This window comes from Macaca thibetana, chromosome 4 (genome assembly GCF_024542745.1).
Source record: "Macaca thibetana thibetana isolate TM-01 chromosome 4, ASM2454274v1, whole genome shotgun sequence".
Classification (NCBI taxonomy): domain Eukaryota; kingdom Metazoa; phylum Chordata; class Mammalia; order Primates; family Cercopithecidae; genus Macaca; species Macaca thibetana.
This window is the reverse complement of record NC_065581.1, coordinates 135,195,915-135,215,705: the sequence shown is the minus strand read 5'-3', so window position 1 is coordinate 135,215,705 and position 19,791 is coordinate 135,195,915. Positions and strand designations below refer to the sequence as shown.

Here is a 19,791-nt window from a genome sequence, read left to right as displayed (position 1 = left end):
CCCTACAGGTCCTACTTCCTGACTATTATAGCTCTGCTCGGGTGCTTTGCTCCAAGGAGGACCTTCCTCACCACTCCATCATAGCATCCTCACACCCTCTTTTATATCATGGTATTTCTTTTTCATGGCATGTATCACCATATGAAGTTATCTAATTTATGTGTATAATTGTGTATTGCTGATCTCCCCCTGGAATATCAGCTCCATGAAACCAGAGAGCTGGTTTCTTGTCTTTTTATTGTCCACTGAGTTTCCAGTGCCTGGAAAGGTAATTAGCACGCAATAGATACATGATAAGTGCTTGGTGAATAAATGAATGAAATAAAGACTGAAGTTACTTAACTGTTATAAGCTTTAATTTGTTGTATGAAATGCCTTTTTCTAGGATGTTGGCAAGATAAAGTATTGCATGTAAAGCACTTAGCACAGTGCTTGATGTATCATAAGTGCTCCATAAATGTCACTGGTTTTTGTTTTTGTTGATGTTAAGCTGACATTATATAAATTTATGTCAGCACATGATCACATGTTATTTGCTTTCTTCTTTTGCATAGATACCAGTGTAGATGAGCAGTATTTAAAGAAACTAAAGTTGGAATTTTTGCTTACCAGATATCTGTGATAAATCTTATAGGCCATTATCAGAATCACCTGGCTGGCAGCCCTTTTAAACTCTTCCCTCCTTTTCTTAGGAGGGTGTCTCAGATCCTCTTGGTGCAGGGTAGCTAGACACTGTTTAAAAATTTTCGCTGGGTGATTATCAACATTCTCTCTGTCTTCTACACTGAAGAAAAGAACATAGAAGATTCTGATGTAATTTACCTAAGGCCCAAACCATTTCCAGATTTAAGAATGCTTCCCAAAAGCAGAGAGGCACGATAGGCAGTTATTGGGAGAGGCCCATGTATATTGGGGTCTGAGAGACAGCAGTTGCCCAGTTGTTTCAGAGACTGGAATGCTGAGGCCTGGGCACAGGAATATACTAACTAATGATGAGTTAACAATGAGTGACCTCGATTTCCTTTCAGGAATCATCACCAAATGAGACCTGAGAGACCAACTGGTAGTCACAAATGGAAGGGAAATGAGCTCGATGCATCATTATCCAAGTTGGCCTCTGGTCCTTTTTCGTATTAGGAACAAGATTAGCTACAAATTGACCCATGTATTTTCTAGAACATCAGGCATAGGTCCAGACCTGAACACAGGAACAGCCCACGAGGAAACCTCCTTCCTTTGGAGTGTAGTAACTATTAAAAAAGGAAATTAAATAGCCTGTGACTGCCCTGGGCCTGGAGGATCCCCTTAGGAAGCAGAAGCAAATCTGCTCCATTAACCAATCAATCAGTCTCTCTCCCACCTCTGTCCTGAATGATGTCTTAAGCGTTTCTTTCTTGGGGCTGATTGTTTCCAGAGATACACACAGAGGGAGTCCTTCAGTGACCCTTGCTCAGTTCTGAAGATTGCAACAGATTCTTTCTTAAAGTCTAGTGTAAAAACCCATTTCCTATTTGTATATATTTGTTATGTTTTAAAGATAAAATATGCTGTATGTATGATTATAAAATATAACAATTTAACATATTCAGTTAAATGTTAGAATTTTATATTCTGTAGCCTGTCATTTTAATTGGAAGAAGTATGGCCTAATGGAAATGTTCAATGTTCTTTTTCTTTTCTTTTTTCTTTTAATCTGTTAGTGCTGCCAACTGTCCCTATTCAGAAATCAATTTGAATAAAGACCGTATTTTTCCAGACCGCTTAAGTGGTGAGATGCCTCCGGCTAGTCCGTCATTTCCAAGAAATAAAAGGACAGATGCAAATGAAAGCTCTTCATCCCCTGAAATCAGGTAATCAAAGAGCTAATATTAGATGTTTTGTTTCCTATAGCAATGTTTTCTTGGAGACTGTTGAAAATATACCTGACTGGCCAGGTGCGGTGGCTCACGCCTGTAATCCCAGCACTTTGGGAGGCCGAGGCAGGCGGATCACCAGGTCAGGAGATCGAGACCATCCTGGCTAACACGGTGAAACCCGTCTCTACTAAAAATGCAAAATATTAGCCAGTGTGGTGGCGGGCACTTTGTAGTCCCAGCTACTCGGGAGGCTGAGGCAGGAGAATGGCGTGAACCCAGGAGGTGGAGCTTGCCATGAGCAGAGATCACACCACTGCCCTCCAGCCTGGGCAACAGAGCGAGACTCTGTCTCGAAAAAACAAACAAAAAAGAAGATGGCTTCTTCATAATCAAGACAGTGTATTTCTGAGTACATCACTACTTAAGGTGCCATGGCCACTCCTGGTATGAAAAGACACGGTCATCAAACAAAGTATCCCTGCGCAGTAGGCGATTGCTTAGTGGACACTTACAGGAGTAATGAAGACTGCCTTTACCACAGAGAGAGGGTGAGTCCTGGGTTTACTAGGAGCTGTTTTTGAATGTAGCCTGCAGCATGTAAGCTGCAAGATTGGAGAGATTCAAATTCTATTGGAACAACTGGTTTCATTTTTAAGTTTGTCTCCAGTTCCTTGATACAGTGTCTCACTTAGAGTGTCTGATCATTTACTCACTCAGGAGAACCAGTCATTCCTGTAATAGGCAAGTCAAGTCCTATCCACTCCCCGAGTTTTCTCATATATTAAAGGGAGGAAAGCCTCTGTCTTGACTCATTTCCAGTACTATTTTGAAGGTGGAATAGCATTGACATAAATCATGAAGCATTAAAGCAAAGTATTGGCTGGACACCTATGGCTCACGCCTGTAATCCCAGCACTTTCAGAGGCTGAGGCAGGAGGATCACTTGAGCCCAGGAGTTCAAGACCAGCCTGGGTAACATAGTGAGACCCTGTCTCTATAAAAAATTTTAAAAGTCATCCAGGTGACCCTGCTATTTGTGAGACTGAGGTAGGAGGATTGCTTGAGCCCAGGAGTTCGAGGCTGCAGTCAGCTATGATTATGCCACTGCGCTCCACACTGGGCAACAGAACAAGATAGTGTTTCAGGAAAAAAAAAAAAAACACAAAGAAAGCGAGATATTAATGGTTTCATGACCCCAAAAGTAGTGCTGCCTGGAAGATTTTTTTGTATTCCGCCTTCCTTTGTTTGTCCTGTGGCTTACAAAATAATAGTGGCCAGTGATTGCCATAGTTGCTTCTTTGCCACTATCACCATCTAACATGGTGTGAGGATCCCTTTAGAATTCCCAGTTTATCAGTCTGTCTTTCTGTACCACCATTTTTGGTCATGATCAGAGATCTGATTAATTAACAGTGAACCAGTGAACAACAGCGGGTTCCTGGTTACGTACCCTGGAAGGAGTGGTGTAAGGCGTTACCACCGACTTTTTTTTTTTTTTTTTTTTTTTTTTTTTAGTACTTTAAGTTCTATGGTACATGTGCATAACGTGCAGGTTTGTTACATATGTATACTTGTGCCGTGTTGGTGTGCTGCACCCATCAACTCGTCAGCACCCATCAACTCGTCATTTACATCAGGTGTAACTCGCAATGCAATCCCTCCCCCCTCCCCCCTCCCCCCTCCCCATAATTGGCCCTGGTGTGTGATGTTCCCCTTCCAGAGTCCAAGTGATCTCATTGTTCAATTCCCACCTATGAGTGAGAACATGCGGTGTTTGGTTTTCTGTTCTTGCGATAGTTTGCTGAGAATGATGGTTTCCAGCTGCATCCATGTCCCTTCAAAGGACACAAACTCATCCTTTTTTATGGCTACATAGTATTCCATGGTGTATATGTGCCACATTTTCTTAATCCAGTCTGTCACTGATGGACATTTGGGTTGATTCCAAGCCTTTGCTGTGGTACCACCAACTTCTTAATATGAGGCAAAGAATCAAGCCATCTATCTCCTTTCCTGGGTGTTTATAATTCAGTCGAAGAGAAAAAAATAGCTTTTTGACACATTTTTAAAATACAAAATTGCATGTGAAAATACCAAATACACAACAGTATGAATATACAAAATGCCATTAAATGGTAAATTTTATGTTATGTATATTTTGCTACTATTAAAAAATGCAAAAATGAATAAACAAAACTCCCAAATTGTGAGACTGGTTTATTGGGCATCTGCTGATGCTACTCTTTGCCCCATAACAAAAAAGATACCCTTTCTCTAATCTGTTTTCTCTAAGGGCAAATTCCTGCTTCATCTCTGATCTGTCTGAAAAGAAGGATTCTAATCACTGGGCTTCCTAAACAGCTGCTTCCTTCACCCCCTGGTACTTGACAGATTTCTCCATCCACTGACCTGCCCTGTAGGCCACCACCACGTTTCCGTTCTTTCTAAACACGCAGCCTCTCTTTATTGTTCTTTTCAGAAATGAAAATCTTCATGCTTTTTAAAATTATTTTTATTTTGAATTATCCAAATTATACATTAATACCTGCTTGTTTTTAAGTTTAGAGTGAACTACAGTTACCTCTATTAATATTTTAATGGTTTGTCCTTATGTGTTTCCAGGAAAGCATTTTTGCCTATGTGAATTCACACACATGCATGCATACACCTCAGTTTCATATAGTAGAATGTTCTGATTTAAATTACTTAAGTTGTACAAGATGTGTTCCTTTAAAAGGTCATAAAATGTATACACAGAACTATGTTTGCATATTTACTCTTTTTTTTTTGTTTTTTTGAGATGGAGTCTCACTCTGTCACCCAGGCTGGAGTGCAGTGGTGCAATCTTGGCTCACTGCAAACTCCCCCTCCTGAGTTAAAGTGATTCTCCTGCCTCAGCCACCCGAGTAGCTGGTACTACAGGCATGTGCTACCACAGCTGGCTATTTTGTGTGTGTGTGTGTGTGTTTTTTAGTAGAGACGGGGTTTCACTGTGTTAGCCGGGATGGTCTCGATCAAAAAGATCAAAAAAGATCAAAAAGATGAAAAAGAGATCAAAGAGCCCTTCTCCCTTCCTGTTTGTCTCTTATAAACCTTGACTTTGAGTGTAACCCAAGGCTTGAAACATATCTTTAAGAGGTAAAGAAATACCCTTCCACTCATGTCCCAGTGGATTGCCTTCTTTTCAGGAAAATCCTGAGCATGCCACGTTACTAGTAATCTTCTGTTTTGAATTGTGTGTGTGCATGTGTCTTCCATCATTTCAAAGTGTCTCATTTGGTTATTGTGAAAATGATCAGAGGTGTCCACGTCTACCTAACCTTTGAGAAGATACTGGCAGAGCAGCAGTGACCTTCCTCTGGCCTGAGATCAGCCAGGAGTGAGAAGCAGTGGTAGGACTCAGTTTGTCCTAGTGTCATGACTTTATACCTCTCCCTAGATACCCTGGAGTCTTTTTCTTAAGGGTTCAGAGGTGAGTGCTCTGTAGAGGTGTTCATAGGCTTGAACTGCATCTTCTTGACTCACTTTCTGTACCAGCTTTGGCCAAAACTACAGTTTTAATATGTAGGAAATGTAAAAGAGCTACAACTTAGACTTTCCGAGTATTTATTTAGAGTTTTATATTTTTTCTTTCTTCTTCCCACATAACCAAGATGCAGTCAGTCAGTTCCACCTTGGATAAATCAGCAGTATACAAAGAGGTTGCCAACCTTTTTTCTGTTTAGTACTGTCTTAGTTATAGTTTAAGGTACATAAACCAGTGAGAGACCCTAAAACTTTGGAGGTAGTAGGTTGATGCAACTAAACTCTCTTAGGGGTTTTTTTCCTCCCATGCAACTTTAACACTTGGCTTTTTGCCATTGTTCTGCATGCAAGGCCATCTAAGCTCTTAATGTAGCTCTGAAGATTAGTTCTGTCTCTGATGCAGACCCAAGGAAGAAATGAGTAAGTAGTTGAAACCCAGCACAGCAAGAGCACACCATGGTGTTTTCTGTTCCTCCAGAAAAGAGCAGCAGAATGTGGTGATTAGGAACATGGGGCACTGCTTGAATTTAAATCTCGGCTTCCCTATTTGCTAGGTTTATGATCTTTGATGAATTACTCAATAGCTTTTTGCTTTGAATCTCATAATTTATGAGGATTACACAAGATGAAAAGTGCAAATATAAAGCTCTTAGAATAATGATTAATAAGTCATAAGCCTTCAATAAATGTTATTTTTTTTGTCTGTTTGTTTGTTTTTTGAGATGGGGTCTCGCTCTGTCACCCAGGCTGGAGTGCAGTGGCGGGATCTCGGCTCACTGCAAGCTCCGCCTCCCAGGTTCAAGGGATTCACCTGGCTCCGCCTCCCTAGCAGCTGGGATTACAGGCGCGTGCCACCACACCCGGCTAATTTTTTGTATTTTCAGTGGAGATGGAGTTTCACCATGTTAACCAGGATAGTCTCAATCTCCTGACCTCGTGATCTGCTGCCTCAGCCTCCCAAAGTGCTGGGATTACAGGCGTGAGCCACCGTGCCAGGCCAAATGTTAGTTTTTATTGGTGTTGTTGAAAGAGGAATAGATTACTTTGTTTCATTATATGTCTTTATTCCTTAGGAGCGAATCAATTACTGGACCATTTGTTTACTATTTTTTTTTTTTTTTTTTTTTTTGGTGGGGGGAAGATTTTATTTGTTACTTATTTATTTATTTTTATTTTACTTTTAAGTTGTAGGATACATGTGCAGAATGTGCAGGTTAGTTACACAGGTGTACATGTGCCATGGTAGTTTGCTGCATCCATCAACCCATCTCCTAAGTTTTAAGCCCCACATGCATTAACTGTGCTAATGCTCCCCTTTTTAATAATCACCATTCTAACTGGCATGAGATGGTATCTCATTGTGGTTTTGATTTGCATTTATCTAATGACCAGTGATGATGAGCTTTTTTTTCACATGTTTGTTGGCCACAAAATGTCTTCTTTTGAGAAGTGTCTCTTCATATCCTTCACCCACTTTTTGATGGGGTCGTTTAATTTTTCTTGTACATTTGTTTAAGTTCCTTATAGATTATGGATCTTAGACTTTTGTCAGATGGGTGGCTTGCAAAAATTTTCTCCCATCCTGTAGGTTGCCTTCTCACTCTGATGATAGTTTCGCTGTGTAGAAGCTCTTTAGTTTGATTTGATCCCATTTGTCAGTGTTGGCTTTTGTTGCAGTTGCTTTTCGGGTTTTAGTCATGAAGTCTTTGTCCATGCCTATGTCCTGAATGGTACTGCCTATGTTTTCTTCTAGCGTTTTGGGTTTTACATGTAAGTCTTTAATCCATCTTAGTTTAATTTTTGTATAAGGTGTAAGGAAGGGGTCCAGTTTCTGTTTTCTGCATATGGCTAGCCAGTTTTCCCAGCACCATTTATTAAATAGGGAATCCTTTCCCGCTTGCTTGTTTTTGTCAGGTTTGTCGAAGATTAGATAGTTGTACATGTGTGGTGTTATTTCTGAGGTCTCTGTTCTCTTCCATTGGTTTATATATCTGTTTTGGCACCAGTAGCATGATGTTTGGTTACTGTAGCCTTGTAACATTAATATAGTTTGAAGTCAGGTAGTGTGATGCCTCCAGCTTGGTTCATTTTGCTTAGGACTGTCTTGGCTATATGGACTCTTCTTTGGTTCCATATGAAGTTTAAAGTAGTTTATTTCTAATTCTGTGAAGAAAGTCACTGGTGGCCTGATGGGAATAGCATTGAATCTATAAATTACTTTGGGCAGTATGGCCATTTCAAGATATTGATTTTTCCTATCCATGAGCATAGAATGTTTTCCATTTGTGTCCTCTCTTATTTCCTTGAGCAGTGGTTTGTAGTTCACCTTGAAGAGGTCCTTCACGTCCCTTGTAAGTTGGATTCCTGGGTATTTTATTCTCTTTGTAGCAATTGTGAATGGGCATTCACTCATAATTTGGCTCTCTGTTTGTCTATTATTGGTGTATAGGAATACCTGTGATTTTTGCACATTGATTTTGTATCCTGAGACTGCTGAAGTTGCTTATCAGCTTAAGGAGATTTTGGACTGAGACGATGGGGTTTTCTAAGTATACGATCATGTCGTCTACAAACAGAGACAATTTGACTTCCTCTCTTCCTATTTGAATACCCTTTATTTCTTTATCTTGCCTGATTGCCCTGGCCAGAACTTCCAATACCATGTTGAATAGGAGTGGTGAGAGAGGGCATCCTTGTCTTGTGCCAGTTTTCAAAGGGAATGCTTCCAGCTTTTGCCCATTTAGTATGATATTGGCTTTGTCATAAATAACTCTTATTATTTTGAGTTTGTCATAAATAACTCTTATTATTTTTAGATATGTTCCATCAATACCTAGTTTTCTTTGCTATTCTTTTTTTTTTTTTTTTTTTGAGACGGAGGCTTGCTCTTTTGCCCAGGCTGGAGCTGGAGTGCAGTGGCGCTATCTCGGCTCACTGTAAGCTCCGCCTCCCAGATTCATGCCATTCTCCTGCCTCAGCCTCCTGAGTAGCTGGGACTACAGGCACCCGCCACTGTGCCCAGCTAATTTTTTTGTGTGTGTTTTTAGTAGAGATAGGGTTTCACCATGTTAGCCAGGATGGTCTCAATCTCCTGATCTCGTGATCCTCCCTCATTGGCCTCCCAAACTGCTGGGATTACAGATGTGAGCCACTGCACCTGGCCTCTTTGCTGTTCTTAAGTTAAACTTTGAATAGATTGCTCAAGCAGGATGATTCCCATAATACCACATTACTCACCTGGATGTAATTTCCCACTTAGATTTTAACAAATTCTCTTTGCATTTTTCTTAAGAATTTACTAAAATTTGGTTGCCAGACATTATTTTTTTTTTAATGCACTTTGCCACACAAGAGACAATTTGCATCCCTGAAAGCAAACTCTGAGACAAGGATTTAATTGCAAGTGGTTTACTTGGGAGGTCAAGAAAATATCAGTAGGCAAGTGAGGAAGTGATGCAGGGAAGGGCAGGCAGCCAGAAAAAGCTTTGTTGTCACGCCGATTACCACCACAGACAGCAGGAACACAGACCTGCTGGGAAAACTCTGGGATTTCTTGTAAATACACATCTCAGAGTTAGCCCACCATAGGGATGAGGGAGCTGAACTATTGAAACACCAATTCCCTTGAACCACAGAGTGAGACTGTACATGTTAATTCCCCGGCACATCCCCCCTGCCAAGCAGCCAGAGCCCAGGGAAGTCCTGCAGGAAATCAGTGCAGGCAAGACAGGTGGATCAGGCTAGTGTGTGCTGAAGTGAAGCTGGGGGCTGTGGCACCAACCCATTACCTATTCCAGATGCCAGGCAGTCCCCAGAATGAGTGATGTGCTAGCATTGCTTTTGATTCAGAGCTTATATAATAGGACTAGCATAAATTAACTGTGTGAGGAATGAATGTCCTTTTCCTATCATAACATTATTTTAAAGGTCACCTGCTCAGAATAGAGCCATGGGCAGCTAATGTTCCATCATACTCATTCCCAAATTTGGCTTCGTACCAGATCCCCTGGGACTTCCTTAAAACTCAGATTTGAGGTCCTATCTCAGCCCACCACATTCTTCCAGGCTAGAGCTTTGGAGTCCGGACTCAAATATTTATGTGAGCATCTATCCCCCTGCTCAAAACGTTCAGCGACTTCCCGTTACTCTTGGAATTAAGACCCTAATTCTCAGCATGGCCTACAAAGCCTTGTGTCATCTGGCCCCTGCCTAACTCTCCTGCTTTGTCTCTGCAGGCTCTTTTTTCAACCTATGCTTCAGCCACCCTGTGCTGAGATACCCCTTTTCCCTCTGTCTAGATCCTCTCTGTGCCATCTTCTAGCTAATCTCTCATTTTGGGGCATCAGATTCACTCTCCTTTCCTCAGGGAAGCTTTATCTGTTCATCCAGATTTTGGACCAAGTCCTTCATTACATGCTTTCTCATCACACGACCCAATGCCATTGACGTTCTTGGGTAAACACCTCTGTGTACTTTGCTTGATGAGATGCTCCATAAAGGCAGGGGCCATGTCTTTTCTTCTTCTCCAAGTTGCCCTAACCTGAGCACACTCCCTTGTGTGCCGTAGTGACCTCGAACTATCCATCCGTCTTCCGTGGACAGCTATCAGTTATGTAGCCTAAGAGGCAATAGCTGTATAACCTTTCTGTTCAGTTAAAACTCCTACACTTTGAACTGTGAGATCACCACACCAGATATGTAAGGAGTGATTATTAAATGATGAGATAAATTCCCCCCAAACACACCTGCACTCTCTCATTAATTAGGGTGGGATGTCCCAAACTGTTGTTGTTTAGTTTCCTGGCCGACACAGAAAATGATATCACAGAAATGACAATGTTTGTGTCAAACACCAAAGAAATGGATGAGGCTGCCTCCCGGTCACCAGAGAGGGGTGCAGAGGGCTGCGGGGATCAATATCTCAGAACACTTGTACCTTAGGATTCAGGACATCCTCATCAGGAAGCTCTGCCCGATATTAAGATGGTCCCACCCGGAGTCCACCTGTAGGTATGCTGAATGCTTGGATCTCTTTTCCTACAGAGACTTGTCAAATGGATGTGAGTGAAGGGAAGTCCCAGTGGCTCTAGATAGAAATGTGAGTACGTGGTACTTATAGATAGAAATGTGAGTATACAATCCTATCCCAGCGATCCATTTATTCATCGGAAGTACGAGGAGTGTCTTTCGTGCCAGTGCTTGCTGTGAAAAGACGCTTTCTTCGCTCTGGACAGTGAAAGCTCATCTCTGCCCTCACGCTGCTCCTAGAGGCAAAATGTTGAGGCATGGGCTCTACCAGTGAGTGGAGTAGCTTTTTCCTAGGGACTGATTACTTAAATCCCTGCATGTCTACAGCTGAGCAAAACAATATATGTGTTTCTCTATATATCTTAAGAAAACTGGGAGTCTCACACTTTGATTTGCACCAGAATCATTTGAGATGCTTGTTAAAAATGTGGCTTTTGAGGCACTGCTCCCAGAGGTACTGATTCAGGAAATGGAATTCTTGTGTTCATAAAAATGAAGGCACAGGAATCTTCATTTTTTTTTTTTTTTTTTTTTTTTTTTGAGACGGAGTCTCGCTCTGTCGCCCAAGCTAGAGTGCAGTGGCTGGATCTCAGCTCACTGCAAGCTCCGCCGCCCGAGTTTACGCCATTCTCCTGCCTCAGCCTCCCGAGTAGCTGGGACTACAGGCGCCTGCCACCTCGCCCGGCTAGTTTTTTGTATTTTTTAGTAGAGACGGGGGTTTCACTGTGTTAGCCAGGATGGTCTTGATCTCCTGACCTCGTGATCCGCCTGTCTTGGCCTCCCAAAGTGCTGGGATTACAGGCTTGAGCCACCGCGCCCGGCCCAGGAATCTTCATTTTTAACAAGCTCTCCCAGGTGACCGATGCAAGTAGTCTATAAACCAGGCTTTGGGAATCTCTACTGAATGAAGATACCCTTTTCAGGGGTAATACTTCACAGTGTGTTATCAGTTGGGAAACATCGGGCATCCATCCCACATAGCCGTGTTCTCATGAAATCTGTTCTACGGCTGTTTGTAATTGTGTTCTAAATTAGGTACTATCTCTATTAAAAATCACTTAATGTTTTAAGCTCCCATGTTGTTTAAGCCTGCTAAACATCAACTACAGAAACCAATAAAGCATCTTTAAAATGCCTGCCAAATGCTTAGATTATCTTGCAAGGCAAATGCCCACTGCTTATTAACTGATCCAATGGCAGAAATCAGTCTGTTCAGTTCATTATAGGCCATTAAAATGGCTTCTCAAGTTGTAAGACCAGTGTTTCCACTACGAGAACTACATAGAGCGTTGCTGGAATTGCAGCCATCAATCTGGTTTATATTTTTAACACGAATCCAATTTTGCTAGTCACACCGAAAGCCAAGTCTGTACCCAGTTAAACAGATAGGAAAGCAAGCTAAGATAAAGTATGAAGCTATGAGCATATATAAATCTATTTACTTTGCAAAACTATCACATCAAGTAGAATAAAATCAATTTAGAGCCAACCATTCTAAAAGATTACCAAAGTTAATTAGTAAACTTTGGGAAGTTGGTTTTTTGCCCCCTGAGGTCTTCTGGGCCGAGAGCTTGATGTTGAATATTGCTGGAAGTAATTTCAATGACTAGGCATGCTCTGGCTATTGTGAAACCTCTTCTCCCTTTTTGTTGATGGGTTCCAGGTATGAATTAGGAGCTCTGGAAGTGTTTTCCTATTCCAGCTCTTCAGAGCCTGAGTTAAATCTGTGTAGTTGTTTATGTACCCCAAAGAGTAGCTCAGTGTTTAGTTAAATCACTCACAGTTCTGATGCCAGCCACTGTGACACCAAGGCAACCATTCAAAATGCAAGGATAGGATGAGTGTGTTATTGTTATATGCCTGTGAAGTTGTTGGAACAATATTGTAACAGGATCTTATTTTATCTCCTTGAATATCACCAATTTCTGACTCAGGAGACCCTTTTCTGTAGAGTAGAAAGGCAGTGACATCTGTTCTCTTTTCCACAACAACAACAATAAAGTAATAGAGTCTCACTCTTAAGAGACATCATCTTTATTTCCCAAACCTCACCTTACTGGTTAAGGCTTTTCATTTAAGAAGAGGATTAATTGCTGACTGAATCTTTCCGGAGGATTTTTCCTTGTTATCTTGGTAATACCCACCTTATGTATTAATTATATTCCTTTTATTGTATTCTTTCACTGGCGTATGGTCCTTATGCTAAATTATAATTAAATAGGCCTGTTAACCAAAATGTTTTTATTCATTAGATACACAGTAAACCATGTTTACCTCTCCTGGGTGGTGTTTATGAAAACATAATTCAGTAAAACCATTGCTGTTGTCAAAAGGAATTGAATTTTAAAAGCTGTTTATTTGAATGTAGCTCATAGTTGCCCCACTGGTTTTATTTGCCATCTTTTTCCGAATCCCTTCGAAGGTGGTGACCTCCTTGACCTGAAGCTCAAGTACAGTCGCTCTTCATTTGTACGAGGCATTTTGGAGGCAGTTCAAGTATTCTTTTAAAGTTTCTGTAGAGTGTAACCCCTGAGATTCTCATTCCCTGATCTTTTTACCTGCAAGTGAGTCACAGCTCAGAAACTTTAAAAAAAAAAAAAAAAATGCTGGGAGCATGCAAAGAGACATTCTTTTGATGGCCAAAACAGAAAAACTACATTTTCTTACAGCTCTCTGGTAGTCAGCATCCCTGCTTGTTACTGGGGAAGTACAAGTCTCTTTCGGTTCTGCAAAGGCCCCATGAGACTAGAATAAGCTATTTTGAAAAGAGAAGGGTGAGGTTATTTTAAACCAAACCAAACTAAGGAGTGAGCTTTTACACTTGAGCTACGGCAAGATAGCCATGTCTCTGACGCTGGGCCAACAATAACTGTCAATCCGAGCTTCCTAACCCGGTTGGCAAATATTTCAATCTACGTTGCAATCTGCATCTGCCTCCTTTCATGCTGGATTTAAAGAAGTGACTGAAATCAATAAATCCCTAAATTGGGGCAAAATAATTTGTTTTTCAGTATTTTTTAACAGACTGGGACTAATTGAAACATAATTGGTTAGAAATTGTTTTTATATGAAAAATAAACAGACTTGAAGAAATACAGCTGCACATATTCAACTGCCATCCTATGCATTTACCATTCTAATGTCTGTTTTACTAATATTCATCACAAAGCATAATTACAGTAAGACAGTAAGACCTCTAAAAGGTGACACATAATTACAGAGAAAAAGAAATTGCTGAGTCATAAAGAATACATTTTTCCATTCAAGTGGATTCCACTATCTTAATTAAAAGCCAAAAGTATTGTTAAGATTTCACCATGATTGTATTTCAGTTCAATGCAACTGAAATGTATTGAATTGAATTGAATTGAATTGCAACTAAAGAAATGTTGCAGTAAATGGCTTCTTGAAAATTTTGAAATTCCAAGAGAAATTGCTATTTTGCAGGTGCTTTTACCTATGTCGGTGCCTATTATTTAATCTTCATAATACCTTATGTGGTGTAGTTGTCATCATCACATCCTCATTCTACAAACATGGAACCTCTTGGTTAGAGGCCACATAGCTAGTCCATAGCAGACCTGAGTTATAACCCAGGCAGTCTGACTGTAGTCTGTGCTTGGAACCATTACTCTAAAAGCTGTTTTAATAGTTGAAGAAATAAGGTTAAAGAAAACAGGTATCAGTAGATAATTTTATCCTAAAATATAAGTAATTTATAATCTAGGAATAGCTGCTGTGCATCATGCTCCTACTTAAGTGCCTGGCTCTGTCCTAAGCGCTTTCTATACATTATTTCATTCTTAACATGCCCCTCTGAGGTAAAGGATTTGTTATCCTTGTTTTACCAATGATGTAACTGAGAATTAGAGAAATTAAGTAACTTGCTGATGGTCACGTAAACCTAGTGAGTAGCAGAACTGAAATTTAAACCAGATCTCTTCACTTCCTAAGACCACATGTGTAACCACTATTGCTGGGCTGCTTCCTCCATGTTAAGATTCAGGCACCCATCTGCAATGTGTGTAATCTCAATGCTTTGAGAGGGTGAGGCAGGAGGATTACTTGAAGCCAGAAATTCAGACCAGCCCTGAGCAACATAGTGAGACCCTGTCTCTATAAAAACTTAAAAATTAGCTAGGCATGGTAGCGCATGACTGTAGTTTCCACTACTTGGGAGGCTGAGGCTGGAGAAGCACTTGAGCATGAGTTTGAGGTTACAGTGAGCTAATGATGGCACCACTGCAGTCCAGCCTGGACAACGGAGTGAGATCCTGTCTCTTTAAAAAAAAAAAATCGCACACTTGTGCCTAAACAGCTTGTACCCTCTTTTGAAAGGAAATTGTTGATAGTGAAAAATGTTGATCAAGGAAAGCAGGTCAGGAAATGTTTAGGTTGACAATAATTGTGATATTAAAATATAGCCTGAAAATATTTCTGGTTGTCATTTAAAAAAATCTGTCAAGAAGCGTATCATTTACTATGTTCCAGAGGGTGTTGTAACGTTATCCCAGAGTTTTGGCATTCTGATATAATCATATTTTATCTGTAATTGGAAGACTATGTAGCTAAAATAACATTTTGCTTAGGAAGTTGAAATTCTAGAACAAGGATTTCATTTTTGTGTAGAGGAAGATTCATCACAGTACATATTCAGCCAGAATTTGCGTAATGAAATTCTTAACCTTATAGTAGAGAGAAATAATGGTTGTCCAATTGAATAAACAATTTTTTGTTGTTGTTTTTTTTCTTTCTGAGACACAGTCTCGCTTTGTCACCGAGGCTGGAGTGCAGTGGTGCAATCATGGCTCACTGCAGCTTTGACCTCCAGGGCTAAAGTGATCCACCTGCCTCAGCTTCCCAAGTAGCTGGAACTATAGGTGCATGCCACCATGCCTGACATTTTTTTTTTTTTTTGGTAGAGACACAGTCTCACTGTGTTTCCCAGGCTCGTCTTGAATTCCTGGACTCAAGCAACCCTCCCGCTTCAGTCTCCCAAAGTGCTGGTATTAGAAGCATGAGCCACCATGCCTGGCCTCAATTTTTATTTTAAATAAAATGTAAAACAAATGAGAATACGGAGTCAGGCTCTTCATTCCTGACCTCATCAATGAAAGAAAATTTGGAGAATAAGTTTATGGCACAAAAAGCTTGTTTCCTTTAACTTCATACTTTATTTATGTCATACTTTATTTTGGAAAAGCACAAGTGTAAAAATAAAAAACAACTGAATCCAATTGCAGATTTTGGTGTCAAAAAGAACGGGTGCTATACTCGCCCTGTGAATTTGGTCTTAATGTCTCTACATTTCTGTGGCTATAATAATAAACCTTCCTTCAATACGTGTTATGAAATATGGGGCATGTAAAAAGCTCAGTCAGTCTTTGGCTCATACTGTGTCCTTAAGAAGTGAACTTTTCTTATTAATATTAACTGTTTCCACATGTCTGGATGTGCTCGATTAAGATTCTGCTCGCTCCAGTGGTTCTATTCACCCATCTGTTTCATAATGCCTGTTCTAATAGACTGCGCAGATTGACCCTGTCTTCCACCTTTCCACTCTCTAGCTAAAGGAAACAGCACATAGAGCCACAGGAGCGTAGGTGCTTTTAATTTGAAGGAATTGGCAGAATCAATACATTAATCTGAAATAAAACATTCAGTAAACATTTTTTTGTGGAGTTCTTCCCGTTTGGTAAAAATACATATCTGTGGTTATATATTCCCAGGTTTGTATGGCTCCAGTTTAATGAAGTGTCATGAGTTAAAACTGGGGCAGTGAAAACTGAACATGCCTCTAGAATGAAGCAACATAAATTATGTAAGAGTACATAGCTTCCACTCTGCTTCTCTTTTGGGATAGGTTATGTCAGATCCAGGCATGAGGAAGTTTTTTGGGTCAAAGATTTTACTTCCTTATTCTATCTCTGTTCCCTCTTGGAAAGTGATCTTTTTCTTGGAGTTCAGGAAATAAGTAATTGTCATTGTATTCAGGCATAAGAAAAGGGAGCTTGGCCAGGCACGGTAGCTCAAGCCTGTAATCCCAACACTTTGGGAGGCTGAGACGGGCAGATCACAAGGTCAGGAGATCGAGACCATCCTGGCTAACCCGGTGAAACCCCGTCTCTACCAAAAAATGCAAAAAACTAGCCAGGTGAGGTGGCGGGCGCCTGTAGTCCCAGCTACTCGGGAGGCTGAGGCAGGAGAATGGCGTAAACCCGGGAGGCGGAGCTTGCAGTGAGCTGAGATCCGGCCACTCCAGCCTGGGCAACAGAGCGAGACTCCGTCTCAAAAAAAAAAAAAAGAAAACAAGGGAACTTTTCTCAAAGCTCAAGTCTTCTATCTTTATTTTAACAAAGCTTACTTTAAAGGAATGGTATGCTTTAGTAAAACCACAAAAGGGTAACTGCAGATTATCATGGATAATTGTGATCCTGAAAACTGAAATATACAGAAAATTTTGACTTTTTAGCTTTTGGACTCATGACGTTTCTCTATTAAAAAAAAATCAACTACTCATCAGAGCCTCTAGAAAAACCACAATAATTGGACATTTATTTTATTTGGGAAATGCCAATTTTAAGTTATCTCGCTGTAGAGTATGGTTTTTAATAATAATTAATATAGCCATCTACAAACTACTTGTTGACCACAGTACTTTCTGGGATAGAATTTGTGCACTATTATTTCCGATTTAATATAAAACAAATTTGGAAGTTCATAGAAGTTAATTTTAGCATGGTAAGCTAATTTTAACATGTTGTAATTACCAAGCATAACTGCAGCATTATTTTTACAGAGAAAACACAATTTTTATCAATACTTCAACTAATGTTCTTTCTCCAGTTATCAGTGATACTCTTACATTTGTTTTTACTATAGCTTCATCCCTCTCCTTTCTATGGCATAAGAGACCCTGTTGCCATTTAATTGGTTTCTCTTGGAAAAAAAATAATGATTCTCCCCCATTGTCAAAAGAGCAAGTATACTTCAGCAGTTGTAGCAAGTTGTTTTTAGCATGAACTAAGCCAGGGAGCTCAGATTCAAATGAAATTTCACATTTGCTCCTGGAAATGATCTTTCTTAAAAATAATATCTCCTCACAGGATGATTAATAATAAACAATAAATAATTTAAAAATAGCAATAAAAATAGAAAATGTATTTATTGCATGCTTACTGTGTTAGTATCATTGTGTTATTATATTTTCAAATGGAGACTCAATTAGTGCCTTTGTAATTAAAACTATAGAACTCCTTTTATATTTGTTGGGATATTTTGTTTCAAATGTATTTGCCGTTATTAAAACTGAACAGAACTATGCTCTGGATCTTTAAGAAACTCTCATGTATTTGTAATGGTAACAGCATGTATGAAACAATAGCACATCATAAACACAGAATACTTTAAAGCACTGAAGTGTGTAGGCCAGATAGCATATTCTGGATAGAAGAAATTGCAAAATGGGGTTTATTGTGAATCCTGAGAATGGAATACATTAGGGTGAAGAATTTTTAATCCCTGAAATTTAAGAAAAGTAGTTCCTTTTTTTTTAAAAAAAAAAAAAAAAAAAAAAAAAAAAAAAAAAAAAAAACATTTTTGCCCCTGACATAAGGAGTAAAGCTCTGAATTAAGATTGTAATGGGTCTATTCCATTTTGCAGCATCTCTGGCATGTTTAGTTTAGCATTAGGTTATTCCCGGTCAGAAAGAGGTGAAATCACTTCAGCTGGTGAACTTGACCTGATTAAACCAGGAAAAGCTTCCTAGAATTGGGATTGATTCCCCCTAGCCAATCTTAGCCTCCATCCGAATCCTGGTGCTGAGTAGTGTATAGTGACTTAGTTAAATGGTGTGGACTTTCAAAACATCTTCGTTCTTTAAATAGAAGTCTTACCAAACTGTGTAAGTAAAATTCCACATGAATACATGTTCCAAATTGTAGTTGAAATATTCAATAGCTACATTTTCCAGAATAGTTCATTTTATTATCCTTAGCTTTAAAATCTTCTTCCTGAATAGGAAATGAAAATTGATAACGAAGAAAATGGACATTTATAGGTATTATTAATTAATTGCCTTGTAGTAGAACTGTATATCCTTTCTAACACTTTAGTAGCATCCTTTAGTTTAAAATTAAGAAAAGCAGTTGTTGAGATGCAGTTCTGAACCATTTTTAAAAAATGTTTCTCTTGTAAAATATTGAATTGCCTGTTTTTCTCAGAGACCAGCATGCTGATGATGTCAAAGAAGACTTTGAAGAGAGAACAGAAAGTGAAATGAGAACATCACATGAAGCCAGAGGTAGCCATAATAATTCTCATATTACTGATGTGTATTACTGCTAATATGAAACAATCATAGCCTTAACTGGAATACAACAGTCTCTTTTATGTTAAAAATGAATTTTATTGTTTATTTTTACTGTTTTAGGTTCAGGGATACATGTGAAGGTTTGTTACGTAGGTAAACTCATGTCATGAGGGTTTGTTATCCAGGTTATTTCATCACCCACGAATTAAGCCCAATACCCAATAGTTACCTTTTCTGATCCTCTGCCTCCTCCTGGCCTCCGCCAGCAAGTAGACTCCAGTGTCTGTCCTTTCCTTGTGTTCATAGGTTCTCATCATTTAGCTCCCATGTATAAGTGAGAACGTGCGGTATTTGTTTTTCTGTTCCTGCATTAGTTTGCTGAAAGTAATAGCCTGCAGCTCCATCCATGTTCCCGCAGAAGACATGATCTCATTCTTTTTTATGGCTGCAAAAGATGAACTTTAAGTTTGGTTACCTTATTCTTTTTTGCAGGCAATAAAAGTTTATTGTTCAGTATCAATATAGTATGTAATTTTTTATATAGATTCATTTATGGTCTGTATTAACAGTCTCACATATTGGTACAGTATTGTACATAAAGTTTGGTAAGACATTCTCTTTGGACCTTGTCACACATTTTCTTTAGTATTGTTGATGTCATTTGCTTCCTATGTTTAAAACTCAATTCAGAATGTGTTTTGAAATCCAGATACTGTCTTAATCTAATATCACAAAATGAAAAAAAATTACTTGAACAATGTTTTAAGTTATATTGGAGGAAATAATTTGTCCTACATCTTTGTTAAAAATATATCGCTTCGGGAAGCCAAGGTAGGCGGATCACCTGAGGTCAGGAGTTCGAGACCAGCCTCGCCAACATGATGAAACCCTGTCTCTACTAAAAATACAAAAATTAGCCAGGTGTGGTGGTGCATGCCTGTAGTCCCAGCTACTCGGGAGGCTGAGGCAGGAGAATCACTTGAACCTCGGAGGCAGAGGTTGCAGTGAACCGAGATCACGCCATTGCACTCTAGACTGAGCTACAGAGCAAGACTCTGTCTCAAAAAAAA

General features: G+C 39.6%; 1 protein-coding gene across 3 annotated transcripts in view; it reads left to right on the top strand.

The window, feature by feature from the left end:
- L3MBTL3 (L3MBTL histone methyl-lysine binding protein 3) overlaps nucleotides 1-19,791 on the top strand; it is a 124,019-nt gene that overhangs the window by 83,422 nt on the left and 20,806 nt on the right. For all 3 annotated transcript variants that reach the window (XM_050786367.1, XM_050786369.1, XM_050786368.1), the window contains 2 exons: nucleotides 1,701-1,850; nucleotides 18,633-18,712. In XM_050786367.1, the coding sequence (XP_050642324.1) occupies nucleotides 1,701-1,850; nucleotides 18,633-18,712 (230 nt within the window). The remainder of the gene's footprint in view (nucleotides 1-1,700; nucleotides 1,851-18,632; nucleotides 18,713-19,791) is intronic.